Raw genomic sequence first — 21551 nt, 5'->3', positions numbered from 1 at the left:
CAAATATTGATTAATCACATTATGAGATATTAGTCCTTTCAGCTAGATCCAACCTCTATTGGTATTAAGCACTTGAAATTTTAACAAAAGGAATTTACAAAATGTGATTCAAATAAGGAATAGAGAAAGTAGGGGGATGGAATTTGACCTTAATGTTAATACTTGTAGTTGTGAATTTGCTATGCAAAAACTGGTGTTTTGTCGATTAAAACACTTGTAAAAGTTAATCCAAATACTTCAGCAGGGCAATGTCTTTAAAGTTTGGTTTGAATAGAGAGAAAAGTATAAAAAAAATGGGAAATAGAGAAAAATAAAGAGAAATTTTCAAAAATAGCAAAAGAATTTTATTATTTTTAGAAATTTTTTAATTTTCTTCCCATCCAAACCAAAGGTAAGAATTAAATTTGAAGTCTTTAACGAGATCAGCGAAGGACTTCAATTCCAAGTTATGTAAGACTGTAACTTCGCTAGCCAAACAATGCTGAATTGCCTTTTTTTTTTCCCCCTCCTTTGTGAGAGAATTATTTGAATAAATTTCTCATGAAATGAGCACTTGCAACCCTGTTGTTATGTTGGAATTAGTTAAGGATTCCTTGCTTTAGCTTATTTAGTTGGATTTGAATACGTTGGTTAACCCTTCATTGCTTAAAATGAAACTTGCAGTAGATCACCGCCTCCACAATTACGGGCTCATAAATCGTTTATGCACAAGGCTACTCTAATGTTTAATAGCAAACTTCAGCAGCTGTTATTAAAACATTATTCCATTCACTTTGCTTGTTATTAAAACCTCGTCATTTTATAATCCCTTGTGTCTTTAATATAAGATGAATTTTAAAATATTTTCTTGGTCCTAAATATAAAGATGAAATTATAATAATTAATGCTTTTTTTCAATTTTAACTCTTGTTTATTTATCATTTAAATTTTTAAATAATAATTTATTATAATCATGAATTACAAATAAGAGTAAAATTGGAAAGTTAAATGATTTTACAATTTCAAGATCATAATTAATATTTCTTAATAAACATGAAGTTTGTTAACTTCATTTTATATTAAGGATTAGAGTAGTATGTCACAACAGACCATATTGCTTTTGCATCCACGCTCCCACAAAGACTATGGCCTTCGTAAACTATAAATGGAAGGTTATGGATTCGATCCCTAACCTTAAACCAGCAAAGATATCAAAGTATGATTAAAAGGTCCTCACTCACTGACCAAACTCAACAACTAAATTCATTGGTTTGAAATTTTTCGTAACATCACGCCAATAAATTGACGTTCTTTTCCCGAGAAAAATATTAAATTATATTTACCATACAATCACAATATAATTTTCCTTTATCTGTACATTTAATCTGATAATAACAATTTAATCATCTCTATAACGCTGCAAAGATCAGATTACATTTTTAACTTAAAATGTCAGTAACTTTTTTTTTCTTTCGAGAGAGACTATAATGGCAATCAGTAAGCTCTTTTTACAATCTTTCAATCATGAAATTCTCTTGTAGTTTTTAATATTATATGAAGTATCAAAGAAGGGAAACGTCAAGTGAGAGAAGGGAAAGATTTCTGTGAAAATTATTTTCGTAGTTCAAGGTACAGAGAGACCTGTTGCTACAAAAAGAATGAATGAACTTACAAAGCAGGGAGGCATTAAAATCAGTAAACAACGAAGACCCATATTCCTAAGACGACCCATACGACTGATGATGGATCAAAAGAAAAAAATGAAAACAAATTTACAATGGAGTGGAGTGGCTAACCCAATCCTAACTAGTTCTAGCTTTTGCAATATAGGTTTCTGGCCCAAGTTAGAAAAACACCTGGGCCCCACAACCCCGAGATCACCAAAGTGCAGCAGCCCAAATTGTAGGGCCCGCACCAAAGAATGTAATATCCTTATCCTACGTGGTTAATGTCTTCATCTTCATCGTGCCGCTGCTTCCTTGGCAGAATCAAGTCCTTTGGATTACTCGTGTTATTAGAATGCCCATTTAGCTAAATCAAGTTAGCAGAGTCAGACATATGCATCCCTATTAGTTCTCAATCTGGCTCTGTAAGCCCAGGAATGAAGGGGCCTCGCACTTTAAGCCGCTTTGGTCCAATCCCAATCTCTTTGGGAGACGATGGTTCCATCATACTCTGCTGCAACCAGTTTCTCTTGTGGTGATCTCCTCCACTCAAGTCCTCGTTTCCTAGTTTCTTGTACCTTATGGAAATGGGATTACTATAAACCTTTGGATATCTTTCCCTGGTACAGGTTTCGCCGTCAATTTTGTGATATGCTGGGTGCCTCAACTTGCTGTAACCTGATTCACTGCCTTTGCCGTAGTCTATTAGTTCCCCACTTCTTCCTTCATCACAGTTCTTCTTCAATCGTTTTAGTCCCTGCTCATATTAATATAGACCATCATAAGTCCGTTCAAATGCAAACAAAGATCATTCGTCAAATTCCATACAATACACAGGACCCATCTAATTATTAATTAAAATATAGATAATTCAGTTAAGAAATATATCAAGCGTAACAATCCAACAGTTGTTCACAGACAGGCTCATCGAATATTGTCAATACCTGGTGGTCAAAATGCCTAGGACACGTCCCATCATTCCCATTTCTCCTCTCCGCCTTTAAAGAAGAAGGCCGCTTTACCCTAAATATCTCTGAATCAGAATCATCGCTGTCATTGGTCACGGTGGATGTCATCTCTAATCTATAAAGATCACCATGAGGTTCACTCGAGCTGTCGTGATTCCGTGTAGGGGATACTGAGGATCCACATACACTAGGGGACACTCTTTCACATACCTCTTCAAAATTAACAAGGCCCAAGTTTGCACGCCTATCATCCTGATTACGGGGTGGTAATAAAAAAAAAAAAATTCAGGATTAAAGAATTCTAGTTCTGATCCAAATTACGGGGAACATGTAATCACAAGCTATCAAAATGAAAACACTACTAAAAAAGACAATTATACGTACATTTTCTGTAGTGGCAGAACACTCAAGAGGATCAGAAAGAGAGAAAAGAGCAGATGCAGCAGAAACGAAGGAAACATCAGACACTTCGGGTTTGTGATATTCTGATCCTGAGCGATGCCTCAAAGGCCATTGATTTTGAATAGCACGCTCTTGAATATTTATTAACTGATCTGAGCCTGAGTAAGATTCAGTACCAGGATCAAATTTTATCTCACAATAAGGGGTATATCCATCGGCTTCAGCTCTCTGAAACATATTTTTCAAGGGATATGAATACATGTTATTGTCAGCCTTGATCTGCTTCATTATCGCATCCAATATTCCATCTTCCTGCTCAAACCTCTTGGCAGCAGCTTCCATATCCTCAATATCCTCCCTCAAGTAAAGTATGGGTTTTCTCCCACAGCAGAAATCAAGAGATTCGACATCTGGATTATTAAAAGTTTTAAAAACTCTTTAAAAATGGTAATATTGAAACGTAAAAGCGGCACATAATAAAAACAATCATTGAAAAGTTATTGATCATTATTAATGGTTTTCTCTTTTCTCAGTACGGAATAAGCAATTGACTAACGAGACAACCAAACGCATCCCATGTGATCAAGTTCAAAAATCGCAATTAGTATTGACAAAACATACCATGGCGTAGACACACTGGATGCATGTGACAGTCACAGTCAACATATGCTACATAACAGTCACGCTTGCAGAGACTACAGAGAATTGAGCCATGCGAGTGTGAAGAAACATTTGTGCACACCCTTGATTTAATTAAGAACCAGCGAGCACAATGCTGGAAGCGCATCAAATTAACAAAAGATATCTTGATGCTATTATGGAACATCAAGTCTGCAGAAGGAAAGTCTGAATCTTCAAGTTCTAAACTTGTATAGAGAAGCATTGCTTCTTTGCTTAAAAGTTCTTCGTGAGGTAGCAAAGGAACCCTGTTTAGATGAGCATATCGCCTACTGGCCATTGCCCCTAGAGGAAACCAATCACCAATGGCAAAATTCACTGCTTCTCCACAGTTAAAACCTGAAATGTCAAAGACTCATTGATCGTTTGAGAGCAAGGAATAAGGCAATAACTTCTAGAAACTTAACTGTACTAGTGTAAAATCTTACCATGACTAAAACCAGAATGATATGCTCCAGGAAAGGTAACAATAAACTCTCCCGGTCTTTGAACAGCTTTGTAGACCGGCACTTCATGTTCCAACAAAATATTTGGAGGAAACAGAGTTGTTTTCCCCAGCAGAACATCAAAGGCTCCATCTTCCCCTTCACTTGACAGAATATCATTAGTATACACATGTTCTCTGACGACCCTTTCAAATTCCAAAGCTGCGTGACCTGGAATGCCGTACCAAGTTTTTGATGCCCCACAGTGATGATAATTAATACTGCCAAAACAATATATATATATATATATCAATGAAACATGTAAAGCAAAAATTCTTAGAAGGCTGAATTTGTCCCCAAAAAATAATAATAATAACAACAACATTAACCTGTACAAAAAGTGATCCTCAACATGCCAAGCAAACATACTAAACAGCATTCCAATGTATAGCATAGGTTCTGTTACTCCCTGAAATAAGCTCGATGATCTCATGCGGGAAAGAAGTAAAACAAATCAGTTTGATAAAAGGAAAACAAATACCATACCGGAATTACTGTTTCCAAGAGCCGCAAAATGGACTTGGGCAGCCGAGAAAGCTTCTGGAGATATGGAGAAAGGTGTACATGGGTTAGTTAATAAAAATCCATGATAAACTATTCAGATGAATGAGCAGAAATTGAGAAAAGTTGTCTCGTCAAAGAGATATAATAAACACCTTCAAATTCCATTTGCTGCTCCCAAGTTGATCATTAGGAGAAGAGGAAAAAGCACTACCATCAACATCACATGCATATTCGACAGTTTCCATCTTTCCACACCTAATTTCATGCCAAAACTCTTTTTCCAAAAATGTGGCAGGAAGACATCCAGCACTGCAATATCTACGTGCAAAAGCCTTGTTTGCCATTTTTTCAAAATCGCGAAATGTATAATTTCTGAATGAATCAAAACTGTATTAAAAAGTAAAATAGATAAGCCAATTGAAGTTAAAAACATATATAAATTGAAAACTCACCTTCCACTCATGAAAAATGTAACTTTGTCTTCAGTATCCCACTCAGCAAGGCGAAGTGGCTGTACTCTAGTTGCAAACTTAAATCCTGCTTTCTCCTTCATCAACACAACTCCAGCAGGAACTGAAGCACTTAAAGGGGAAATAATCTTGCATATACCTGGAATTGGTCATCCATTCAAATGGAGAAGGGTTAGGTCAACATTTTATCACTCTATTGGTTCATCATAAATCAGATGTCTGATTTATGAAGATGCACGGAATAGTTTAGGCATCCCCTGTGCAAAGTGAAAAACAATCCAAGTCTATCAGTATTTAGCCACCCATCAGGAACCATTGTCAACGGCAAATTATACAGCATGTATCCAGAATAAAAAATTTTGGGAATCTTCAAAATATCTAATCACAAGCTTGATTTTCAGGGGGGGGGGGAGTCAAATCAAAGGGGCTGCCTCTATAATGCACACCAGAAAGCACATGGTGATAGATCAAAATTTTATCTGCAATCCAGGAACTCCAAAAAAATGTGCAGTTGCACTGAAAAATAAAATAGGAGCAAATTTGTCGATAAAGAGATATAAGCCATAGATTCCTCTATATGCAGTAGTTTGAAGATTTATCTACTATGACAACTTTCTTTTTTACACAAAAACAGAAAACCGGACCCCCCAAAAGTAGGACTTAAAAAGGTGACTTAGAGCAATGTATTGCCTTGTGCGGGGTTGAATGCCCTTGTTCACTAAATGGATTCATTATAGAACAAGATTCAATAGGCTGTACCATATCTCGAAGCCACAGGAATTATCTTTTGCAAATAAACCAAAGGGTCCTCAAATTCCTCCTTTGTTGGGGAGTACACAGGACACTCGGGAATTTTTTCTGTCCATTCTAGATCACTCATGTCAAACTTATCCACTTTCCGCTTGGAAAAGGCATCTGCATTACCATGCAATCTCATACCGCACGATGACGAAGCCCTCAAAGCATCCCCTCCGCTTCTTGTCATCATATTATCAACAGTTATCTCGGTGGCAGTTGAAGATTTTGCTTGGTGAAGCCTTTTACACTTCAAAGATTCTAATACATTTCCAGCTTCCTTGGGCAAACAAACTCTTCCTTCCACCTGATAGATGTTTTATCATTTGCAATAGATAAGAAACCATCATTTGACATTCAGAGTAGAAGCCATATAAATGAAAGAACAAATTTAAAAATTAAAAATGCTAAATTATTATTAGCAACGCCAAAGTGCATATTACTCGATTAGCATCATTACTTCACTCGGGTTGAAGACAAAAATGTAAATAAATGGAGGGTAAAAAAGCACTTTGAAGACAAACAACTTCAAATAAGTAACCACAAAACGGGGAGCACAGCAACAAAAGAAGGGTCCCGAATGAAAGCGATGTTCTTCGTTATGTTATCATTGAAGTCAATGGATAGATGATCACCGCATATTATCACTCCGCGGTCAAAGTCATAAAAACAGGTATCAGCAGCATTAAAAAGTATCTCTAGCGAGACTTAAACAGCCTCCTTCAGAAAACTGACCGATAACCGTTAAGACAAAAATTAATTCACCGACTGGATGACCACAACTTCGCCGAATTGGAGGGGTTCATTGAAAAACGTTACCATTTCATCCAGATTTAGGACGTGATATGGTCAAACGAAAAATCTAGCATAAAAAATTCAACGAAAGCGTGCGCGGAAATTTGAACAGTCTCCCCTTTCGAATATCATTATTTTCCAACTTGACAAAAACCAATCAAACAGAAAATATAAGAGGAGGAAAACATTGTACGGATACCAACAAATCATGAATTCTTGCCAGAAAATAAGTCAAAGACCTTAAACCTTTTGAAATTTCTTCTCTAGAAAACGGAGGAAAAGGAATTGAAACTGCTCCAGTAACTAAGAAAAATCTTAAACGATTCCTGGGTAATTTCCATGAGGAAAAAAAATCCACTCCTGCAAAATGCACCTTAAGTATTGGTTTAGAATGTTAGTTTTATCAAATTATGACATGGCTGTAATAATACAGCAGGGTTAATAGGTTTAATCATGATCATTCAGACTGAAAAAAATAAGAAAAATTGTGAAGAAACTGTAAGAGAAGCGTATGTATAGCAGAGATCTGAAAGATAAATGAGAAGAACATACATTTTGCAGAGACTTTGAAGCACTATTACAAGATGGAGGGGGGAAATATAGAAAGCATGATTAACCTACCATTTCATCCCGAGGTAGCTCCTTTTAGGCCTCAGCCTTCGCCCACTTGGTCATGAAATCACAAAACAATGACGTAACTGGATCCAAATCCCAGAGCCAAACCCTAGATCACGATCCTGGATTTTACAGATTAAGAGAGAGCCCGCAGCAACGAACAGACTCACCACATTCTCGAATAACGCCGAGCACAGGGCTGAAACCAGACCGAGAGGGATCCAAAACCTTCGAAGACAGCCAAAGCAAATTATGAGGATATACAAACGTGTGAATCAGAAAGTAGCAGCCAGCCTCGTCAGGAGTCACGGAAGTAGGTCACCGGTAAGGAGGCGGTTTTCCGGCTGAAGAAGAGGTTTTCCGGCGAGGAATAAAACGGGGAGAAACAGTGGATGAGGAAAGAGAGGAAATGAAGGCTTAGGAAACCGAAAAAGAAAAAGGAAGAGATAATTTATAGTTTTATACTGTAAAATATTAAGGCTTTTTAATTCTGAAAACCAAAAAACAATTTAACTTTAAAATTTATTTCCCTTTCCTGTGTTTTGAAAGAGCCAAAAGGAAGGGGAAAAAAAAACCAAATGAAAACAGATAACGGAGAAGAAGTGTCAGCCATATTGGTGGTTGTTACTTGTTAGGTGGTTCAACCAAAATACTTGCCGTCCAAAACGCGTTTCTTTTACATCTCGCGTTTCTGCGTTTCGGTGTATGTGACGGAATTACCGTTATAACTCGCAGGATTTATTGACGGTATAAAATTGAAGATGCATGACAAGGATATTTTAATAAATTAACCTAATGCCGGTAATCTACTCACTCGATTTAAAAATATAAAATATTTTTAATCAAATTTCACCCTTCAATATAATAGTTACTAACTTTTTAACTAATCTTATTTTTTTATATTTATTCATATTAAATATCTTATAATAAATATAAAATCACTATTAATAAAAACACTTTTAAAAAAAGTCAATAATTATATTTTAAAAGATTAAAAATATTTTATATTTTGAAATGAAGGAAGTAGAATATAAGGAGAGTATTCGAATGAGTCAGATTATCTTTTTTTTTAAGCTAACTTAAATAAATCTGAACATAATTAAAAAGAAGTAAAGAAATTCATATAACCGAGTAGAACTTTAATACCTGTACTTTCAGAGTCTGCCTAAAAATCCAAATTACTCCTCAGAGACTTTATTTTTTAAAGGAATTTTTAATTAATTTCTACCTAAAACAATATTTTTAATATATTTCAATTTTTAATTAATTTTTACCAATTTTATTAATTAATATATTTTCAAAAATTATTTTTATTAAAAACTAAATACTAATATGATTTTAAAATTTTATCCAATGATTAAAAGCAGAGTGGTTCTAATATTTGTTTTGGCTTATGCCTGCTCTTAGTTATTGATGAGGTCTGGTTCTAGTTTTTGACGCGGCCAGAGAAAAGTCAAAACGAGCAGGAAAGAGGGCACACACTACCGTGAAAACTAGACAGAGTTTGGTTATCTACAAAACGTTGAAATCCCGCCGTCCAATCTCAAAGGCCCTGGAATCTGAAATCGACTGTGGCGGGTCCACTTTTTCGGTTAAACTACCTATCCGTACAGGATAACTCCCACCTACCTTCCAGGTAGTTGGGCTTCTACTTGAAAATACCCCTTTACCCTCGTTGGGTTTCCCGTGGTCTCCAGAAGAACCGAGGGCTTTTCTGGCATTAGCGGAGAATCGTCACATGAGGGACCCGCTCACACGCAGGGGAGTCGCTTCCGTGGTGAAGGTGAACCACTACTCCACGATGCGTGACCGAAATAATTACCAGAGTCACACGTGGCGGATGTTCTACGCGTCGCACGTAGTAGACCAATGGTTTCGCAATTTTTTTTTTTTTGGTACATTACGTAGGATGATCCTAGAAATTGAATCATCCCTCCAAGGATAGAAAGAGTCAACTACTATTGTTGAAAGTGTTTGAGAGCATTCACTGTCTCTCTTTTTTTATCAATTTTCTTCTTTAAAAAAAACACTTTATAAGCTATTAAAAATAAATAAATGTGATCAAGAGTGACGGCTGAGACGGAAATAACTGGCGGGTGGAACCGGGAAGACAATCGCAAGAAGCTGAATGGGTAATGGAAGTTTCTTGTAGGAACGCTAAAAAAACCAAAATCCACCCGTTGTTAGCAGGATGGGATTTCTCTCTCCTCTTGTGATTGGTTAGTGTATGACCTTTGAGCTTTTTGTTATTTATTACGCGGAGGTTGGGAGGCTAATGATTAGGTTTTTGTTTTAAAGGGTCTATTCAGCGGCTTCGCTTAGTAGGTCAACCTCAACTTCAAGTTATCAGCCATACAGCTGATCTTTTCATCGGCCCACCCAGTCACGGCTTGGCTTATTCGTCTCAGTTGAAACTAGAGCTTTTCAATAAATTTACTTTTTTTTAACCATTGATGATTTTTTTAAAAAAAATCACATTCAAATATCACTTTAAAAAAAATATTCACATACGATCAATAAAAATAAATTATTATTAAAATAAAAATATATTTTTTAAAATGACACTTGTTATTAATTATTGTCTATGAATAATTTTTTAAATAATCCTTAAATGTTATTTGCTCTTTTTTTTTTTAATTGCTCCTCTAACTGGTAAATTATATTTTGGGTAAAACTAGTTGGTGAATATTTAATTAGACCATATAAGCCAAATTATTAATTGTTAATATTTATGTGACTTTTTGTGATTATAATTAAGACGAATTATATTCAATGAACATTCAAAAAATTTGTTTCCAAATGAGGACGAATATAAAATGTATTATTGTTAAGATATGAATATGTACTTTTTTAAATAGACTTATTATTAATTTTATTTGTAAATATCTTTTTATTTGAGTAAGTAATTTTTTTAAGTAATCCTTAAAATTTTTTTATAATTGGTTTATAAATATTACTTGAGCTATGAAGCCAACGGTGATCATATATTTTCTTAAATGCAATCCACGTTATCCACCTCAACGTTTGTTCATTGAAAAAAAAAAAAAAAGAAAAAGAGGAAATTTTTTCATCTTAAAATATACAAAATAAATCAAAATTTGAGTTGCAGGGCGTGAAGTGACAAAAGGCTGCTTTTTTTAATAACTCACGTAACTGTGCACATTAAATGCCATGTACTTTATTAAGCCGTGGATTGAGGCTTCCCACTTCCGAACAGATCTAGCTGTCCCGACCAGGGAAGAAACCATCATCGTCAGCGTTCAGGTTAATTGGAAAAAAAAAAAAAAACATTAATATTTATCTTTTTATCCGACGTCAATACGTTCATTAAGAATTGACAAACTCTCTCTCAACCTATTTATATTATGTACTCCTTTATTTAAAAATGTAAAATATTTTTAATTTTTTAAAATATAATAATTATTTTTTAAAGTATTTCTATTAAATAAATTATTTTTTATTTATTTTAAGATCAAACACATTATTAAATAATAATAAATATAAAAAATAATTAATTTAAAGATATGTAATTATTTTATTGAAAGTGAGATCTAATTAAAAATATTTTTATTTTTTTAATAGAAGGAGTATATTTATACTTAACTTATAACTTGGAACAAAAAAAAATCTTAAGATTTACTCCCTCCGTTCAAAATTATAAAGCATTTTTAATCGAATCTCACCATTCAATAAAGGTCTTACCTACTTTCAAACTAACCATATCTTTTAATATTTATCTCTATTAACTACCTTATAATAAATATAAAATCACTATCAATGTGAGCACTTTTAAAAAAGGTGATAATTATATCTCAAAAGATTAAAAATGTCTTATATTTTTAAACATCTAACCCTTTAAAAAATACCTTATATTTTTGAATGGAGAGAGTATTAATTTTATTTAAAATTTTAATAAAATTTTAAACTTTATCCCTATTAAATATATATTCATTATAAACATACTAGTATAAGCATTTTTAGTTAATTTTAATTTAAAATATAAGCAGCTTAATATTTTAAAAAAATTACCCTTTGTACTTGGCAAAATAAACGGATTAAGGTTCAATTGAATTAAAGCTGTATGAGTTAAATTACATTTAATTAAAGTTTAAAGAATGAGTTATAATTAAGTGAGAATTATAGGAATCAAATGATTAATTTTTTTTGCTAAAAAAATGTTTTATGAATCTATAACAAACATTTTTTCTTAAGTTAAATAAGGATAATTTAAAATTATTCATCATCGCCTATATGATTATAATTTTTTAAATATCATATTTAAAAAAATTCCTCTTACATTTGCATGGCTCCAAAACTGTGCAACCCATGAATCCAATCTAGTTTATGATTTTTAAAAAGAGCTCCCAGCCATTAATAATATCAATTAATTTTTTGATCTATGTATGGCAACTAATTTTATATTACACATGCGAACTAGAATTTAATCCTGTGTGTCATATAAAATATATAATTTATAATTTTATTTTTACTTTTTAATCATGTTATTTTCTAAATTTTGCACTATTAAAATGATTTTCAGAACATAGGGTTTGAAGATAAATATTCAAAAATATTTTATCTTGAAAAAAAAATCCACTTACTTAGTGGATAAATCTAGTTTATAATTTATAAAAAGAGCTCCCAGTTATTAGTAATATTAATTAATTTTTATCTATGTATGGAAAGTAATTTTATAATCCCTCCTTCCTAAATTATAAGACAATTTTAAATGAAATCTCACGTATCAATAAATTTCATTAAATATACTTAACAACCTTATCTTTTTAAAATATAAATATAAATTTTTAAAAATATACATAATTTAATATATTAAAAAGAGAATGGACGTAAATTAATTATAGAAAAAGAAAGAAAATATTAGAATTAATGTATTTAATAAAATCATAATTCACTCAAAGTGTTTTATATTTTAGGATGGAGAAACTCCTTTAAAAGTGTCCTATAATTTGAGAGTGAGAAAATATTATACATGCAAACTAGAATTTAATCCCATGTATATAAAAAATATATAATATATAAAATTATTTTTACCTTTTAATCATGTTTTTTCAAGATAATGCACTACCAAAATTACCTTGGAATAAAAATTTTTACTCACTTAGTGGATTCTTCTGTCCGAATGATTCATTTAATAGAAGCCTCATTTCTCTTCTCAATTATTTTAAACAAGTCATTATTTACATAGATAAATCTAGATGGTCTTTAAATATCTTTTTTAATACTATATCATTAGTGACTTTATCTTTGAAACTTTCAATTTTCTTATGTATATATTGATCTTTTAAAAAAATATATAATGCATTCCTAAAATTGTTTTCATATTAAATCCTCATGTTAAAAAAAGAAAGAAAGAAAGGGGCATCATAAATACTTCCTCTATTAAAAAACAAAAATATAAAGTATTTTTTAAAAGGTTAAATATTTAAAATATAAAGTATTTTTAGTCTTTCAATGTGTGATCATTATTTTTTTCAAAAATACCCCTATTAAATAAATGACTTTATATTTATTTTAGGGTGAGACATTCTAATAAATAGAGGTAAATATAAAAAAATATAATTTATTTTAAGTTAAGTAACTATTTTATTAAAGGTGAAATTTAATTAAAAATACTTTATATTTTTTTAACAAATGGAATATATTTGAAGAATCCACGCATTTATTGTCATTTTCTATTCATATTAATGTTTTTAGTACACAGATTCATCCAGTAACATTTATATTTGAAAGCTTTAAAAAAAAAATTCAAACTTGATAGTACTCCCCCCACCCAAAAAAAAAAAGAGTTTTATACTAAAAATATTAAAAGATACTTCCACATTGCCCTTCTAAGAAAATTTCATTTCCCACCCAAAATTCACTTGTTGCTGTTTATTTTTTTAAAATCTCAAATATATGCATATTTAAAAATGTATTTTCTCATGCACTGATTATAAAAAAAGATTACACACAGCTAATAAAATATGGTGAAACACGCTTTACTATTGCAGCATCATATTTTAAAAATAAATGTCAAACAAAACAGTGATTACCCAGCTCAACTTTACTTCTGAATGTAGGGGGAAAAAAAGACAGAAGGACAAGAGTGGAAAATCACCGTTCAATCTATAGTTGTTCTGCAATAATTCTGACAGGTTTTACAATATAAGAAGATAAGAAGAATGCATGGATGGGACACACAAGTTTAAAATAACAATTGGATAGAGAACACATCAGCAAATATTTTTTACATTTTTAATCGCCACGATAATATCTATCATCTATTCACACGCACGCCCATGCGATACAAACTCCTTTGAAAATTGCATTGCTTGTTAAGAATAAATAGGGTAATTAATCTTAAATTTTGTATAAAGCATGAGCCTTAGAATCTTGTTATAATAGAAATGCAATGTAAATCGCTTAATTGATCTGATATTTTATCTCTTTCATAAAAATAAAGTTAGCTTAGATTGCAGGTGTGAGTGTGATGTAGAATATGGACAGAGATTAATAATTCAAATCCTCTTAGTGTAATTAAAACACACACATGTATATATATATATATACTTAATTATCACTTCATGTCAAAAATATTGACTAGAGAGGGTTTAAATTTCAAGTGTCTAAACTTTTAAAGTACGACATGAATTAAGATTAAAAAAAAAAAAAAAAATAAAAAAGAGAAAAAGAGAGATAGAAAGTACTGCATGAATAGAGACAGAATTTAATTTGTAGAAGGAGCGGGGGTTGGTGGGTGAAATGATCATTGTTTTTTTGGGTCAGGGGTGTTATGGTAATCGTGGGCGCCAGGCAGGATGTGGTTTGGGGAAGTCACAGGCTGAGCAGGAGGGGGGAGGAAGATTCTGTTTCTGGAACATCCCAGAAATGACAAAAAAGCCTGGTGAACAGTCGGAATTCACTTAAATGCCTCAAGCTTCTTGAAGTATGCGACTTGTCTTACATCATGTCCCTTTCACGAGCTAGATTTACTAATTGATCCGATTACAGAGTCAAAATCCCCTGTTGAATTTACTAATAATCTTTTGAATGCGCATTAAATAGGATAGTTTTTTTTTTATAAGTTTAACAAAAAAACAAACTCTCTGAAATTTGTTTAAATACGAGACTGGGGGCAATGGAACATTATTCCTTCAGGTTACTTTGACGAGAGCCATCTTCAAAAATTTCTTTAATCTTTAATGTGAGAAACTTTACAAAAATCAGTGAAGTAGTAGCACGGGCGTATTTTTCACAACTTCTTTAATCTTAGCTATGATTCTCATTGACAATACTGGGGAGGGACTAATTGGGAATGGTGGTAGCTTTTCTTAAGGGTGCTTTTGATTTGTTACAACAATTTTTAATAAAATGTAACTTCCTAACCATATTTATCTATTTATTCTGGTCTTATTTATAAATTAATTTTAACATGATTTATTGAAATCATGAAAAGTTTTAAATATTATTAACCCTATAAAAAATTTAACAAAAATTAAATTTTATCTCATCATTTAAAAACAAAATATGCTGGCATTTAATAACGTTTCCAACATTTAATAAGCACAATAGGATTAAGATGGACCATAACAAACATGCTACCTATGTCTTGAATTATAAAACAATTTTAAAGGTATCTCATGATTTTAAAATATAAGACAATTGGATATAAATAAAGTTTTATTGATAATGATTTTTTACTGTTATCATTTGAGATAATATATAATTAAATTGATTATAATATAATGATTAGGTGTGTAGATTTAAATTTATATTAAAAAATAACATTTTTTTTAAGTTTATATTGCTATTTTAAAAAATTGAGTTTATTAAAATGTTATTATTAAACCTTATTAACATGCGTAGTCTTATCTTACATTATTTTATAATTTAGGATATAAGAGTTTCTTTTTTTTAACCCACCCCGTAAATAAGACAGGATAAACATATGCAGACATTCAAATCGTTTACTTCTTCCGTCCATATATTTACCCCTCCTTGCAAGAAAAAACACACAAAATAAGGTGTGTTATTAAAAATAACCAATAATTGTACCTTAAAATTCAGAACATTGAAAACATGAAAACGCAAAACAAAACAAGTAAACACTGAAAGAGGAAGCATAGCAAAAAAAGCGCAGGAGAGAGTAAATAGTTGAAGATTAGGAGGTGACTCTTGATTGAGGTGGTGGAAAAAGGAGGTGGTGAGGGGGAATGAATGAAAGGACGGATATAAAAAGCAAAATTACAGGAATAGGACTAGGCTGCGGAAATGGATTATGTAGAGGAAAATTGAGAAAGTTATCTTTGTTAATCATGTTTCTTCTTCTCTGCCAGCCAATTAAACCAAAAACAATTTAAACTCAGTTCGCTTGAATGTAGAGTTGGAAAAACGGGGTTAACTCATTTTTGTAGGATCAGCCCTTAACAAACTCAAGTCTAAAGAAGCTAGTTTATTAGGCCCAAGTTCTTTTCATGAGCTTAAAATACAAATACCGACTCTCAACATAATGGGTTCAAGGTCGGCCTTGTGAGTTTCAGGCTTTTTTAACTATTTTCATTTTTTAAATTTTTTATCAAATAAAAAATTATTTCATTCTAATATAATATCTAATCAAAAAATAATGAAAAATAACTAAACAACATCTAAATAAACTAAAAACAGAAATAAAATAACCATAAGATGCCAAGTAATGGATCAGTTAAGTCAACAAACACCCAATCTAGATCAAATGAGATTAATGGATTGAAATATGAGATTGAGAGATCTAGATAAATTAGGAGATTTAGGATTTTTTTTTGTCACCTTCCTTCTTCAACAAATATAAGCTCACATGTGATGTGGGTTAAGATTTAATTTAATTTTTTTAAATTTTAAAAGAGTAAAAGTTATAAAAAAATTTTAAAAAAATACGTGAGCTTAAATGAGCTGGCCCTCGACCCTTGAGGACTGACCTGTTTAAGCTTGAAATTAAATAGACTAACACATTTAAATTTAATTTATTATTTAATATCTAATTTATAAGCTTGATCCTATTATTATATGAATTTAAATGAGTTGGTTTTACAGACTCGTTTCATTTTCTTGACTCTAATTGAATGTAGTGCAACCAAATTACTTGTATTCTAAAAACATGACGCGCCAAAAGCGGGGTGGGGAACAGGTAGTGGAATGAAATTTGAAATATCACACGGTCACACTCACAACAATTTTAACTCATCATCATCATCATCATCATCATCATCATCATCATCATCATATATCATCATCATCATCATCATCATCATTATTATAATACCCCACACTTTGGAGTTTGAACCCATTATTTTACTTTGCCTTAATATTTAGATTATCCTCCCCCTTTGTTGGCGGGGAAAGAAAGGGGGCGACCCTTCATTATTGACACGTTGCCATCAAGGCTTGCCTATTTGCATTTAAATACAAAAGGACAAAAATATTATAAGAAAAAAAAAATACATATATATATATATATATATTTTTTTAATTTAAAAAGATAAAATATTTTTAATCAAATTTTATTTTTCAATAAAATAATTATTTATTTTTTAATTAATTTTATTTTTTTATATTTATCCCTATTAAATATCTTACAATAAATATAAAGTCATTATTAATAGGAACAGTTTAAAAAAAAGATAATGATTACATCTCAAAAGACTAAAAATATCTTACATTTTTAAACGGAGAGAATATATATTTATACATAAAAATACACCATATCTGGTGTATTTATATATTTACTTGGTAGGAGATGTTTGGAAATGATTTTACAATCCTTGGAGAAAAATGATCTTATCATTATCTCTCTTTTTTTAAAAAAAAGTAATCTTATTGAATAAATTACTTTATATTTTTTAAAATAAAATATCCTATTAAATAAGGATAAATATGAAAAGATATAATTAATTTAAAAATAAGTAACTATTTTATTGAAAGAAATTTAATTAAAAAAGTCACATGTTTTTTGACAAATGGGGTATTTATAAAGTTAAACAATCAAACAATAATTTTTTCAATGAATTAAAAAGGAAAAAAGAAAAATACTGATATAAACAATGTGGATAATGGGGACATGCTTCACAATGGAGCTCTCTCTCTCTCTCTCTTTCAATTATCCGTTTCCTTGTTTTTTCTCTTAAAAATTTAATAATTCTGACTTAATATTTAATAAATTTATTATTTTAATTTTACATAAAAGATATAAATAAATTTGAAGTATTGAAATTTGATATAAACAAGTTTGCAGAAAAAATTGATATAAACAAGTTAAAACTATAATATTTTACTCATATATTTTATGTGAAATAATAATAATAATAATTTTACAAGTAAAATATAGCAACCTTCCAAATTTTATATCATTAGTTTTTTTTAACTGCATGTTAGAAATGCTTAAAAGTTACAAAATAAATACGTTTACTTAACTAAAAGATTTAAAATATAAGTTAAAAAAACATACGCATGAACCTTTTTTTGGTATTTTAAATTATTTTTAAAAAATTATATTTAAGAAAAGGTATTTTGATCTGACAAATGTGCCTCAATGGTCAAGAGTCGGATGAATGAAGATGATATATTAAAAACAGAGAAAATATTTGTGTTATGTGATATTGGAGGAGGTTCATATTAATTTTAAAAATAGAAAAGAGATATTTATAATCAAAGTAAAATAAAATAGAGGTCAAAGTATTTTATTTAATTTTATCAAAATTAAATTTGATCTATTGAAAATCTTTAATCTAATAGCAATGAAGGACAAAAATAAGAAAATGGAGAGTAAAAGCAGACACCCCTAGTCCCGTTGACCTGTGCCTGGTATTCGTTAGACTCATTGGCCAGTTTTCACCCAATCCATCTACTTTATACATATGGTGCCCCTCATCATATATTTATAAAAGTCATTAAAAAAAAAAAGATACGATGATGTTATATTTTAGTCACTTTGGATAAAAACGTAGGGCATTAGTGAACTCTTTTCTATTTCTACTGGCAGCTATGCGCAATTAAATGAGAACAATTAATTTTTAAATTAGTTTAATTTTTATCAATATACTTTTTTTTATATTGTGTTTGTTTTCTTTTTTTAAAAAAATTAGTATATGTTTTTTATCTAAATAATTATATTTGTTTTGATTGATCTACAAAGCTGCTATTCATGTTAGCAAAAAATTTAATGGTGTAACTTCCTTTTTGAATAACAAGGATCAAGTCTATAATTAAAATAAATTTAAGAAATTAAATTAATAAAAAATTAAATTTGAAGAATTGAAAGTTTCATTATCCCAAAAATTTATTTTCTAATCCAGGTTGAAGCACTGTATATTTGTATACGCTGCTCTCAACATGTTTTTTTTTTTTTGTTGATAAAATTTAAACAATCAATATTTAAATTTGCTTGAAACCTTTCTAAATAGAAACCAATCATTGAGATGCATCCATATGTATATTTCCATGTCACATCCTCATTTGCTGATCATTGTTCAAAGCATCTTTGCTTGTTTACTAATTATTTTGATCAATTAAACCCAACTGTTTAATTCACTCTAACAAATGGCACACGACCACGAGCATAACCCATTTTTAATTATATAATTATAAATTACTTAATCATGCATCCTTTTTATAAAATATAGTACAGCTTGATCTTACCTACTATTCCCACATCCATTATATTATTGTATTAATTAGGCATAAATAAACAAATTAAAATAATAGTTATCCAATCAGAACAACCAAACCTTCTGCGGATTGAACCACGCAGTCATATTAGAATCCAGAATGGTTTTGCTGGGCATCTCTCGTGTCAGAGACTTTATCCGAGAAAGCCCCAACATGTTTATTCCGGCAATCTACGGAGTAAGTGACCGTGTCACGATTGATTTGATTGTTTTAATGATCACATTCAATATAATATAACTTAATTTTAACATAAAACCGTTTATTTATGAAATCAACAGTATTAATTAATTAATTAGAAGCATATATGGTTGCATTGAGTTAAGGGCTTTTGGTAAGAAATCTGGCTAGTTTGGGTGTCACGTGTGTGGACACGGCTTCACATGGAGATCTCGTCTTTGATAATCTTTGATGAATTAACACTGTACGTGGAAAGTTTTGAAAATCGTCAAAGGATCAAATTTTAAATATGTCATGATATGTGTAAAAATTAATTATTTCTTTAATTTACAATACTAGTGTAAATAATCTGTTCGATGCACTGTCCTCTGGTCATATATTGTTTGATATAAGATTTTGCAGCCATCAGCAATTTAGCACAATAAAGCTAGCAAGGGATGTTATGCACAACATCTAAATTAAATACCAATCAGCGTTATTGACTAGATTAATATTTCTTGGCAGGGTAAATGTTAAAGGAAGAATCACATCCAGTATTATTCACAGACAATAAACAATAAAAAATAAATTATTATTAAAATAAGAACATAAAATTATTTTTTTCTCAAATGATAACTTATTATTAATCTCTATCTATCAAGAACATTTTTTATATGTTCTAAAATGTGATTCTCTTAATATTAAACGACATGAAAATACTTGTCATAATAATGTTTATTAGAAGTTCAAATCCTCATACCTTTAAACACAACGTAAAGTTATTTTTTAGAATATTAGAGACCGATATTTTAAATAATTAAAATTATAAAGACTAAATTATATTAAGTTAAAGTTTATCAATTAAACTTTAATATATTTAAATTCATACCAATTAAGTAATTAATTTTTCAACAAAATTTACTGTTCGTACAAGTAATATGCACTATCACTCTTCTATTGTTAAATCTATTCCTTAGCCACGCTTGGATATAATTGAGAATGGCATACGAAGTTATATATAACATGTCCATTATTTAAAGTGGGAAAAGGAAGGTAGTGATGGGGATTAGAAAGCAAAGTGTCACCCATCAACGTGAAAGATAGGTGCTGCTTAAATTAGAGGCACCACTAATAATGATACCTCTATTTGGTATGGCTTTAATGTCGAGGATAATGCAAATATATTTGTCCCGTCATCATTAAAATGTAGGTGAGAATGACAAAGATGTATACTGTCTCCTGTTTTATATATAAACCACCTTGTAGAAAGATTGGTGATTATTTTTACAAATCACCTCGTATAGGATAATAAGTTACTAATTACTTTTTTCCAATGCTATTTCTTTTATAATTATCTATAACAAGGTAAGAAGTTGCACGTAAAAAGAAATATTTAAAGATAATATATTTAATAAAAGTAAAATAAAAATTTTCTTTCAATCAATATGAGTATAGTTGTCAAATTCTCAAGTTGACTCGATGAGTTTAATATTTTTATATCTTTAGCTTATAAAATCATGTCAACTCACTCATAAACTTGAATTAGATACAAATTTTGTTAAACTTATGAGTTTACTTTTGAATTTATCATTTTTGTCCTTATAACTTATAAAATCATGTCAATTAATTCATAAATTCAAACTAAATGCAAGTTTGGTTAAATTTGTTAAACTCATCAAATTTTTTTTAGTTGAGCAAGTTAAGTATATAATATGAAGGATTTAGTTCATAGAGATTATAAAACTTGATTTAAAGAAAAAAAAACTTGAAATGCAAAAACTAACATTTATAAAAACAAAAATACTAAAAATAAGTTCTCCTATTTTAAAATTTAGATGTGTTTAATTTCAATAATTTATATTTTTAATATATTTAAATTTAATTATAGTCATATTTTAATGACTATTTATTAATAGAGGTAAACTCTTATAAATTTATGATTTGAGTTTGTGATATGAGTTTACATTTTTATAATGAATTTTCTTAAACTTTTAAGTTTAACAACCTTTATGAATGATTTAACTTACTCTCTTTAATTTCGATAAAATAATTAAAAATAACTTGTATATAATATTGGAGTGATAGCATATCCTTTATTATCAATGAATAATATATTTAACTAATATCCAGCAAAAGATTACATAAGTATTGTAATAAGATAAAGATTGCTCATATCGTAATCATGGCATTGATGGCAAAGGTTATAATAATTGGCGGTTACCTCATCATTTGGTCGAAAGCGAATATAACGTAAATCTTAAAAAATAAAAATATCAACGTATAACGTGTCACTTTTTATACATTAAAATAAATAAATAATTTAAATAAAATATTTTTAAT

The 21551-nt window shown here is 30.2% G+C and overlaps 1 protein-coding gene across 1 annotated transcript; it reads right to left on the bottom strand.

Moving 5' to 3' along the window:
• Nucleotides 1–1562: 1562 nt before the first annotated feature.
• LOC129311639 (lysine-specific demethylase JMJ13) lies at nt 1563–7871 on the bottom strand. Its single transcript, XM_054954025.1, has 11 exons — nt 7362–7871; nt 5910–6252; nt 5133–5289; nt 4833–5052; nt 4663–4716; nt 4506–4585; nt 4120–4397; nt 3635–4030; nt 2996–3423; nt 2588–2863; nt 1563–2400 (listed from the first exon to the last, which is right to left on the bottom strand). Exons 1-11 carry the CDS (start codon nt 7362–7364, stop codon nt 2056–2058), a joined length of 2580 nt encoding a protein of 859 aa, XP_054810000.1. The 5' UTR covers nt 7365–7871; the 3' UTR covers nt 1563–2055.
• Between the last annotated feature and the right edge of the window lie 13680 nt (nt 7872–21551).

Source organism: Prosopis cineraria, unplaced genomic scaffold (assembly GCF_029017545.1).
Source record: "Prosopis cineraria cultivar Desert tree isolate PC_DT_omini unplaced genomic scaffold, ASM2901754v1 PC5, whole genome shotgun sequence".
Taxonomy (NCBI): Eukaryota; Viridiplantae; Streptophyta; class Magnoliopsida; order Fabales; family Fabaceae; genus Prosopis; species Prosopis cineraria.
The sequence above is the reverse complement of the archived record's forward strand: the minus strand, read 5'-3'. Positions and strand labels throughout refer to the sequence as shown.

Bases quoted from the DNA above. Each gene is read 5' to 3' on its own strand.
- LOC129311639 (XM_054954025.1), bottom strand. The intron at 5,290-5,909 runs GTACAGCCTATT...GACCAATTCCAG, and splicing joins TCCTGTGGCTTCGAGATATG to GTATATGCAAGATTATTTCC. The intron at 4,398-4,505 runs GTTAATGTTGTT...TTGTTTTGGCAG, and splicing joins GAGGATCACTTTTTGTACAG to TATTAATTATCATCACTGTG.